The sequence below is a fragment of the Enoplosus armatus genome, chromosome 17 (genome assembly GCF_043641665.1).
Source record: "Enoplosus armatus isolate fEnoArm2 chromosome 17, fEnoArm2.hap1, whole genome shotgun sequence".
Taxonomy (NCBI): domain Eukaryota; kingdom Metazoa; phylum Chordata; class Actinopteri; order Centrarchiformes; family Enoplosidae; genus Enoplosus; species Enoplosus armatus.
Genome location: NC_092196.1, coordinates 21350677 through 21361661, shown reverse-complemented (window position 1 = coordinate 21361661; position 10985 = coordinate 21350677). Strand labels below are relative to the sequence as shown.

The following is a 10985-nucleotide window of genomic DNA, read 5'->3' as shown; positions in this document are numbered from 1 at the left end:
AGGGTTGGATAATGTATGGGTGTAAACTTCTTAACTGTTAGTGAAGTATTAAAGATGTAACCTGGTCTGCTCTTCACATTCAGGCCTCTAAAAGGGAATGAGTGTCAGCTCATCAGCAGACAGCCTGGATCTGGATCTGGATCTGAGCCCGATGGTCCCTGATGTTCGGGATGATTCGGTCAGCTGCTGAGGAGGGTAGGATTCAGCTGATGGTTCTGTTTGAGTCACTTATTCATTTGGAGCCAAATGACTGAAGCTCGCATTACTGATATTCAGCCAGAATCGTGTAGATTTTCTCCTCCGCCTTCGAAAAGCAGCTCAGACGAGCAGACGTGTGACGCCTCCCAGTGTTTCTGGCCCACAAGCAGTAAAACTTTGGCATCTCAGGATAACCACATTCTACAGTGGACTTATATCAACAAGGCAAAGGGTCCTACTAGAGCACCAAATGTGAATTCATCCGCTGCTGAAAATAGTGCCCAACAAATGCACTATTTCCTCTTCTCTGAATAATGTTTGTTAAAACCTAGTGTCCAGCTGTTTTTGTAAATTACTGAGTTAACGTATTTACATGCTAACTTGCTACCATTAGCATCTCGTACGTCTGAGACAGATAGTTTTAGAGGTAACCTTTCGTGGACTTGTCTTGGACAGGTGGAATTTTTTGACCTGATGGTGATGGTAAAAAAATCAGGTGGCCACTTAACTTATTGTGAAATGTTCAGAGCTAAATGCTAACATGCTCATAATGACAATGCTAACATGCTGATGTTTAGCAGGTATAATGTTTACCATTGTGATGAGATGTGGTTCAGACCTTCATGGTCCCCTCAGGATGAACTGTAATAACTCTGGTGATCCTCTGACTCTTCATCAGCGCCACCATCAGGTCAACATGTTCATGTGTCCAATACTTCGGTTTATGACCAAATACCTGCAGAACTGATGACGTTCATCAGCCTCAGCTGATAACTACTTAAGAAAAATAGAAGCGCGCAGACTGCGACAGCTGTTGTCAACATGAGGCTTTATTGATAAGTGCTACATGTTTTGGATTGATTAGTGAAGACCAAGTCCGAGGATCGACTGTAGGGAGAACAGGTGTGACGGGGCCGGAGTCAGTGGGGTCCAGTTGGGTGTAGTTTACTGGTCGATGATCGGCCAGTTTACTCGTACAGCCAGGCCTGGGCGCAGGAGGTGTAGTTGACGAACTCCTCGGCCTTGAACCACAGGTCGACCTCAGTCTTGGCGTTCTCCAGGGTGTCGCTGCCGTGGATGATGTTCCTGAGGAAACAGAGGAGGACGGTTAGTGGAATAATGGACGTCAGTGATCATTATAATGAGAACAAAACTGAACTTATGTGTAAAAAGGCAAATATATTTTTAAAAGGACCATGATGTTGGCTTTACATATGTTAGCTCATTAAGTCAGTTCTTAATTTAAGTCTCTCAGTTCATTTCTCAGAAAATCACCTGCAGATTATGGAAGGCCATTTCTGCCAGATGGTCAAATCAAATTGTTGACTTAGTATTTTATAATTTAAACTTACAAAGTCAAAATTTTGACTTGCTATCAAAGTGACTGAACGGTGACTGACTATCTCATAATACTGACTTCAAATGACAGTTTTCAGTCAGTATTACATCATTTAAAAGTCCTAAATGGGATTTAGAATTCCACAATTTCTGCTTAAAAAATCATTTTGATTTAAAAATGATAATCTTAAGTTAGAAAGTTGACTTTACAAAGTTATAATTTTGACTCAACCATAATTTTCACTTATGAGTTGTACATTTGGCTAACTATTATAATTTGACTTTAAACAATTTTGATTTAGTATCTCATAAAATTTTATCTTTTGACATCTATCTCATAATTTTGACGTATCATGAGATACGTAACATTTTTCTCTTTTTGTAGTGAGAATGTGTTTCCACAGTAAACTGATTGAATCCATCAATCAATATTGTTTTATGTTATGTTATTGTCAGTGGTTAAGACTCTCTGATTTACATGAATGTCTGAGGTATTTAATAATAATAATAATGATAATAATTATTGGCCTGATTTTTAACAAAAGAAGTAACAGATTTTTGCTAATAATAAACTTTTAAAATGTACAGCATGTTTATCCTAAAGCAGGTAAAGTGCAGTGTGGACAACAGGTGTGTGTTACCTGTCATGTTTGTGTGTGTTAATGCCTGCTCACCTGCCGATGTTGATGCACAGGTCTCCACGGATGCTGCCGGGCTTGGAGTCAGCGGGGTTGGTCTCACCCAGCATCATCCTGGCCAGCTTCACAATGTTCTGACCCTCCCACACCTGTGAACACATGAGCTCACCTGTCACCTGTGTGGTCATATATCTATACATATGTTGCTAATAATCAGACTGAATGTTAATTTCAGTCAACACAGAAGCTGTTAGGATCAATTAATGTTTATGTTGATTGAAGAAATATGTTCATTTAAAGACTTCCTCCTCTGTTTCTCTGTGAGAGTGAGATGTCTGTGTGTTAAGTACAGAACGTGGTTAGCCTAGCTTACCATAACTTAACATCATTTTCTGTCTGTACATGCTGCTATTAGGTTCTATTATCCACAAACATGGCCTCTTTTCTCCGACGCTACGCTGACGACACTCAACTATATACCTAATGACCTGAGCCTGTCCACCACCTTGTAAATGACATTTCAGAAATCAGTGAGTGGAGTGGATGGATACATTTTCTTGATAACACTTGTGTCCTGTTAGAGGTCTGATCACACATCCTGTTCGACTCCATAAAAGGAGAGAGACCTTGAGACAACAAGGGTGTGAAGAGAGAGAGAATGAGGACAGCTGGGCGAGCGAGCACAGACAGAAACACAGAGAGAGAGAGAGACCTGACAAAATGGAGGGAGATGAAAAGAGAAGGATATCTGACTGACAGGAGTGCCAGAGATGAGCAGGATGTGTGTGTGTGTGTGTGTGTGTGTGTGTTACCATGGCGAGGACGGGTCCAGAGGACATGTATTTGCAGAGTCCAGCATAGAAAGGCATGTCCTTCAGGTCCAGGTAGTGCTTCTTCATGTGGTCCTCAGAGGCCTAAACACACAAAATTGAAAATACAATCAATACAAATACACAGCGGTGCAAAGTAACTAAGTACCTTTACTTGAGTATTTCCATTTTATGCTACTTTGAACTAAATATTTTACTTTTTACTCAACCACATTTAAATCTATATTCATACGCACTAAAAATCACTGGGTTAAAATTGCCATGTGGGTCAATATAGCACAGACACAACACTGGACCTGTTAGCTTTAGCCTCAGTCTGTTAGCATGATACCCTCACCTGGGACCTGTTAGCTTTAGCCTCGGTCTGTTAGCATGATACCCTGACCTGGGACCGGTTAGCTTTAGCCTCAGTCTGTTAGCATGATACCCTGACCTGGGACCGGTTAGCTTTAGCCTCAGTCTGTTAGCATGATACCCTGACCTGGGACCGGTTAGCTTTAGCCTCGGTCTGTTAGCATGATACCCTGACCTGGGACCGGTTAGCTTTAGCCTCGGTCTGTTAGCATGATACCCTGACCTGGGACCGGTTAGCTTTAGCCTCAGTCTGTTAGCATGATACCCTGACCTGGGACCGGTTAGCTTTAGCCTCAGTCTGTTAGCATGATACCCTGACCTGGGACCTGTTAGCTTTAGCCTCGGTCTGTTAGCATGATACCCTGACCTGGGACCGGTTAGCTTTAGCCTCAGTCTGTTAGCATGATATCCTGACCTGGGACCTGTTAGCTTTAGCCTCAGTCTGTTAGCATGATATCCTGACCTGGGACCTGTTAGCTTTAGCCTCAGTCTGTTAGCATGATATCCTGACCTGGGACCTGTTAGCTTTAGCCTCAGTCTGTTAGCATGATATCCTGACCTGGGACCTGTTAGCTTTAGCCTCACTGCAGTAGGTTATTAATCCACACAGACAGCGGAGGTCACGTCACCTAACAGCTGGGAATAACCACCCTGAGTGGGTGATAGTGATACGAGTGTGAGTCCTTCAGTGTAGCTGCAACATTCAACAACTCAACAGCTGTCATCTGTGTGTGTGTGTGTGTGTGTGTGTCCTGTACTTCTATCTTTGTGAGGACCAATTCTCAGACTTTGAGAGTGAGGACTCGAGGAGTGGAGGGCAATAAAAGTTCAAAATTTACCCTGAACTCAGTCCCACTGGTAAAAACTCTAAATGTGCGGTTGGTTCACTGATTCACATGACTTCTTTTAAATTCTACAAACACTCAAATTACACAGCAGGTGAGTCGTGACCCGCTGGTGGCACTCATGGTGTCTGCATATATTTTAGTCCTCATGGGTCAAGCCTGTGGTTTTATTTAAAGCACTGGAGGAGGCCTTCAGTCTTCTGTGAGGATTAACTGTCACCATTAATTTGTCGTCTGTCAGCTGTACTCTTTCTATAAAACGAAAAATAATCATTTTGATCATAACTTAAATTTTTGTTTGTTTCTGAGTTTCTAAATTAAAAACATCAGTGGCCGTCGTCATGGTTACCTGCACGAATTTGGCAGCGACCAGCCTGAAGCCTCTAGTCTCGAAGCGCTTGATGATCTCACCACACAGTCCTCTCTGGACGCCATCGGGCTTCACGGCAATGAAGGTACGCTCCATGTCTACTGAGAGGGCTGCAGACACCACAGAAGAAGAACGACAGAAGAGAACACTGAGGTCTGATAGTGAATAATGTTAAGAAGGTGTGAAGCCGATCCATCTCTCGGTGATATCGGCTCACTGGCTCCTCTGATCACGTTTTAATATTCTCCTGAGAAAAGGGTCACCACACCTTTTAGAAGCTGCACACGTGTTGTCTGCAGCTTTAAACGTGGAGGACGCTCTTACGGGACGTTATGCTGACAGGCAGGAAGTGTTGAACCACAGGAAACATGAAACTCTCAGCTCTTAGTGAAGGTTCAGGAAAGACGGAGGTTTGGTTTAATACAGAAAAACTTCCTCAGTTTGTTTTCTTAATCACAGAAACAAGTTTGTGTCGAGGTGATGGAGTCAAAGCCTGAATATTTAAAGGAGATTTCTTTGGGTTTAAGTTTCAGATCTGAGTAGGAACAAAGGAGAGGATTCACAGAAATACCGGACACCTGCTCCAGGATCAGGACTCGATAAAGTCTCTTAAACACGTCCTTTCTTAGACAGGTGAGTCTAATCACAGCTCTTAAAGGTCATTCTGCACTTTTCTTTCTTCTGCAGCTTCATGCTGAAAATAAAAATATAACTACGCTGAGTATCGCCCCTCCATCATGTGTTTCCATTAGAAAGATGATATTGAGTTACTCCTCATTAGGGGAACTGAAATCAGAGCTGCTTCTGAGTCTCTGGACGATGTTTTCTTGTCTCTCAGGACAGAAAGACGACACCGGCTCACGGTGTTGGACAAAGCTTCTGCTTTCTAATTTTACTGCCTGTCGGTATTCTGCTGGTGTGAAGCTGATATCCAGTGAAAGCAGGTGGCTCCGGCAGGAATTCAGGCTGAGAGAGCGGAAAAACCTCGAGGAGGCTACTCTATAGGGGGGGGGGGGGGCTTCAGAGAGTATAATTAGGATTCAGGGTCACATATCGAGCTTATGTTCTGCTGATTTATCAGACCGACTCGTACTCTGATGTTTCATCTGGTGCTCCATCTCTCAAACACTGAGCAGACTTCCATATTCGTTGTCTCCAGAGGATAAACCCTGATACATGTGGTGACCCCCCCCCTTGTCTTTTCTCTAGAGCCACCATCAGTTTCCTCCAGAAACATCCAAATCCAACAGTCAGATTTGCATCAAATTCATTGATTTACGGCCCTGAGAGCTCAGTGAGCTGCAGCTGAAGACGATGAAGAGGAAGAAACAGGTTCCTCGTATGTTTTACAGACTGAAGAGACGCTCGAGGCAGTTTGAACAGATGTTCTGCATTAAGACAAACAACAAACTAAGTTGTTAATTGTGTGTATTTTGTCACTTAATTAGAATCTGGAGGCTAATGAGGCTAATGCTAACAAATATCTGAATCATTTATGAACTAAAATCTAATGAAATCTTTAGCTCATTGACGTCACACGTCTCTGCTCGGTCGTCAAGTTGTTGAAGACGTTTTCTTCATTTGCTTTGAGCTCTCAGACCTGGGGGGGTTGAAGCACATGGTGCGCTGAGGCAAAGGTTTCCGTATCAGTTCATTAAGAAACGTGATTATTCTTAACGTTTGGAAGCTTTGGAGACGATGAACCATTTACATGTCAAAGCCTGTCGTGGTAGAATCAACCTCTGACACGTTCATGATTTTCATTATTTCTATTTAAAGTCTTTGTGTCTAAAAAACATAAAATATATGTAGAACTACGAATGTTTCGTGCTCATTCACACAGTGTTTATACAAAAACAATTCATAGTAATTCAAATCTAATGATCCCAAAGACCTGATTCTTAAATCTGGTTCTGTAAATCCACCAAATGATCCGTCTGTCTCTAGTTTGGTGGCTGAACACGTGACGTCCAACACGTCACTGCAGGACGACACGTCAACTTCAACTGAAGTCAGTTAACACACCAGTTTACACATGTTGGCAGAGCGCTGTGTGTGTGTGTGTGTGCTCATAGCTACCTTGGTTTCGGCTTGAGGAGAACTTGTGAAGACGAGCTGCGGGGATGCGATCACCGAGGCCGAAGAGCCGGAGAGGAGCTCTATTTAAAGGCTTTACTGTGGGGGGGGTGTGTGTGTTGGGGGGTGGGGTATGTGTGTTGGGGGGTGGGTTGTGTGTGTACAATATGAGTGGCTGAATCTGCGTCGCTGGCTGACAGATCTGTTCAACCCTCCACAGTGTGTGTGTCTATCCTTGTGAGGACCCGCTTCAGTTTTAGACCTCGACAGTGAAACACTGGAAACTGGACCATTTGTAAAAAAAAGTCTTCACCTTTTGAAAAAGGGACACTCTTAAGACATCGTGTCCTCACCTTCCAAAAAAAGACATTTTTGGAGGACATTTTTAGATCAATTTGGACTTTTTGGGGAATTATTTTAACATCTTTTGAAAGTAAGAAGTGTTTGTGTGAACACTTTTAAAACGCAAAGATGTTTTTGAAGAAGGGAGCCCGCTAATCTGCACCAGCATCACTGCAGATTTATGATCCTGTTGTTTCATTCACTTCAGTTCACCTACAAACGCACTAATACATGCATCTGCCCCCCCCCCCCCCCCACCCCCCTCAGCCTGGCATGTGCACACTGCATACATACAGTGTTGAGACACTCTCTAAACACTACAGTACCCATGATCCTCAGCGTTCATGGCCACAGAGAAGACTCCACACAGAGCTGTTCAGAGCTCGTCTACAGAACCACTAAATCAGCATGATGAGAAACTTGGTCATCATTTTGAGGGTTTTCTGTTGACGTGACTCGTGAGCAGCGATGCAGCAGGAGGTCTGAACACCTGATATCTGAGTGAAGCAGCAGGTGAACGAGTTTAAACTGAGGCCAAACCATGGCAGTGCTGACGGGGCTGAGGCTGAGCCAACACCCTGACTCCCCGTCAGCACTGTCATGGTTTGGCCTCAGTTTAAACTCGTTCACCTGCTGCTTCACTCAGATGTCAGGTGTTCAGTCAGAAAACTGTCTGTCAGGACGTCAAAGGGCCACAATTCTCATTTAGTGTCTACATGTTGTTTCTGTTTCTATCATAACTTTTCATGAAAAGGTTTCAGAACAAACTGCCTCACTGAAAAAACGACTGTATCCATGACTACAAGTCCCAGAGAGCACTGCTGCAAGGAACATCCAATCAGAGAGCTTCAGATTCTGTTGCCGTGCAGCTGATGGTGGGGTGAAGTTAGTGGTCGATCTTTGCTCTTTGTGACACATTTAGAAATTTGAATCAACTGTTTGCTAAGCCCCGCCCCCCTCAGTTACGTTGCTAACCTGCCGTATGTGCAGGTTACGATAACGGTGCAGATTACCATCAGAATTCATAGCACTTTATGAAACAACGGCTCCTTGATGTCAGACATTAGAAGACAGAAGCAACTTCTCATTTTTGAGGCTGAAAACTGTCACTAACAGATTTTATCTGCTGTACATTTGATATCATGCTAACAGACTGAGGCTAAAGCTAACAGGTCCCAGGTCTTGATGTAATGCTAACAGACTGAGGCTAAAGCTAACAGGTCCCAGGTCTTGATATCATGCTAACAGACTGAGGCTAAAGCTAACAGGTCCCAGGTCTTGATATCATGCTAACAGACTGAGGCTAAAGCTAACAGGTCCCAGGTCTTGATATCATGCTAACAGACTGAGGCTAAAGCTAACAGGTCTTGATATCATGCTAACAGACTGAGGCTAAAGCTAACAGGTCCCAGGTCTTGATGTAATGCTAACAGACTGAGGCTAAAGCTAACAGGTCCCAGGTCTTGATATCATGCTAACAGACTAAGGCTAAAGCTAACAGGTCTTGATATCATGCTAACAGACTGAGGCTAAAGCTAACAGGTCCCAGGTCTTGATGTAATGCTAACAGACTGAGGCTAAAGCTAACAGGTCCCAGGTCTTGATATCATGCTAACAGACTAAGGCTAAAGCTAACAGGTCTTGATATCATGCTAACAGACTGAGGCTAACGCTAACATCATGCTGTATGTGCTGATGATACACTGAGCATGTCAGTAGAACTTTTGATGTATTAGTATTTTAAGGATTTGAATACTTTTAACCCCCCCCCCCCCTTTAAAGTTAACAGGTGTAATGTATTATGTAAGTGGGGTCTTATCCTGCACCTGTTATAATAATTGAAATTAGACTTTGCACACACACACACACACACACACACACACACACTATATGTGTCTAATCTGAAGCTCCAACCTTCACCCTTCCCCCAAATTTGACCCTAAATATAAACCGTCTCCTAATCAGGGATGGAAAGCTGTCCTCCCAGGGGGGACGCTGGTCCAGTCTACAGTCCTGGGGGGGGAAGGACGCAGGGACCCTATCAGCTGAGGCCTCTAAAGTTACTTTAGTCGTCCGTCAGGTCACATCTCCACAACTACTGGATGGGTTCAAATTTGGTTCAGATGTTCATGAAAGATGAGAACATTTACTCAAGCAAAGTACAAGTACCTTGAATTTGTACTTGCGTACAGTACTTGAGTATATTCAGTATACTATATATATAGTTACTTTATACTTCCAGTTCACTACATCATATTGTACTTTTGACTACACACTTTGTACACTAAAACACTAAAAGTAATACTGATAATACTTACATACTTTCACTTAAGGTTTTGAATGCAGGACTTTGACTTGTAGTAGAGTATTTTCACGGTGGTATTTTTACTTCAGTAAAGGAACTGATTACTTCTTCCACCACTGATGAACTGTAGTAACTCTGGTGATCCTCTGACTCTTCATCAGCGCCATCATCAGGTCAACATGTTCATGTGTCCAACACTTTGGTTTATGAACTGATGACGTTCATCAGCCTCAGCTGGACTCTGTGTTTATTGCTAACTAGCTAATGTTAGCATGCTAACACGCTAAACTAAGATGGTGAACATGGTGAACATTATACCCTCTGTGAGGCTGTACTTAAAGTGACGGAGAGTCGAGCTAAATGCTAACATGCTGATGTTTAGCATGTTAGCATGCTAACAGGTACAGAAAGTCTTTAGCAGTACAGTGCTGCGTGCAGCAGATGGAAGTCAAACAGAGGTGAGTTGTGTTTGCTGTTGTCCAGAGGTTTTATTTCAGTGTCTGTAGTGTGACAGCAGAGGGAGCAACAAGCCTGGAGGAGACCAGTTCCACACCTGTTCCTGTCACCTGCATGAAGTTTACACCTTTACATCTGTCCTGCTGCTGCTTCTCAACATTAGATACAACTTTTTTCACTTCTTACCATTCAAATCAACTTTCTGGTCAAAATCATTTCAAAATACTGTTTTCACTTTTACTGAAAAAAACCACTAACAGCTATCTAATACATTTAAACAAAAGCTTTTATGCTCTCGACTTAAAAACAGCTTGTTTTTGCAGATAATAAACAGCACGATAAAGTGCATCACTACGATGGAGTATCAGGGCGGCAGGCAGTGATTCAACCAGTGATTTCAACAACAGGGTTGTAATTTAGAGAAAAATAATGAAAACAAGAAATTAGGAAAATATGGTTTAGAGGAAAAAAATCATACGATGAGATGAAGTTGTAATTTTCAACACAAGGTTGGAAATTGATTGATTGATTGATTGATTGATTGTAGTACACAGTTGTAATATTAAGAATAATATAGTAATTGTACTAGAAAAAGTCACAGGACTTCAAGAATTAAGTTTTACGTGAATAAGTGAAATTTATTTTTTAAAAATTGAGAAAAGTTGTAATTTTATGAGGAAAATCTAAATATTTAGAATAGAGTTGTAATTTTGTAGAAGATGAAGTGGTAATATCACAAGAGAACAAAGTGTATGTATTCTAATTATTATTTAATATTTCATTATGACTCGTTCTCTTAAATCTCATTTCTTTTTTCCAAAATATTGATTTTATTCTCGAAAAATGTAATTTTTCTCATAAATTACATCTTAGTCTCGTAAAATTAAAACTTCTTCTTTAAAATCCCATTTTTCTAGTGAAATTATACTATTTCATAGTATTACAACTTTTTCTACTCAAATACCAACCTTATCTTGACATTTTGGAAAAATGTAAACTTTTCTCAAAACTATGACTTCATGACTCCAAAACTTGATCTCATAATATTACAACTTGTTTCTCATAAAATGAGGACTTTATTCCCGTCATGACTTTATTTTAATATTAAAACTTTTTCTCATAAAATGAGAACTCTGTCTAATAATATTGTTTGTCAAAAAATAAATAAAAATGACTTAAAGTCTTTTTGAATTTTTTTCTCAAAATATTTCGACTTCATTTTCGAAATCTCGG

The 10985-nt window shown here is 41.6% G+C and overlaps 1 protein-coding gene across 2 annotated transcripts; it reads right to left on the bottom strand.

Annotated features, from left to right (window-relative positions):
• Window positions 1-1010: 1010 nt before the first annotated feature.
• On the bottom strand, window positions 1011-6715 carry LOC139299707 (nucleoside diphosphate kinase B-like). Of its 2 annotated transcripts, XM_070922562.1 has the most exons (5): window positions 6653-6715; window positions 4553-4683; window positions 2987-3088; window positions 2211-2323; window positions 1011-1284 (listed from the first exon to the last, which is right to left on the bottom strand). In XM_070922562.1, exons 2-5 carry the CDS (start codon window positions 4667-4669, stop codon window positions 1167-1169), a joined length of 450 nt encoding a protein of 149 aa, XP_070778663.1. In that variant the 5' UTR covers window positions 4670-4683; window positions 6653-6715; the 3' UTR covers window positions 1011-1166. The 2 variants fall into 2 exon arrangements, with proteins under 2 accessions (XP_070778663.1, XP_070778664.1); XM_070922563.1 differs by lacking the exons at window positions 4553-4683; window positions 6653-6715 and adding an exon at window positions 6323-6337.
• Window positions 6716-10985: the final 4270 nt, after the last annotated feature.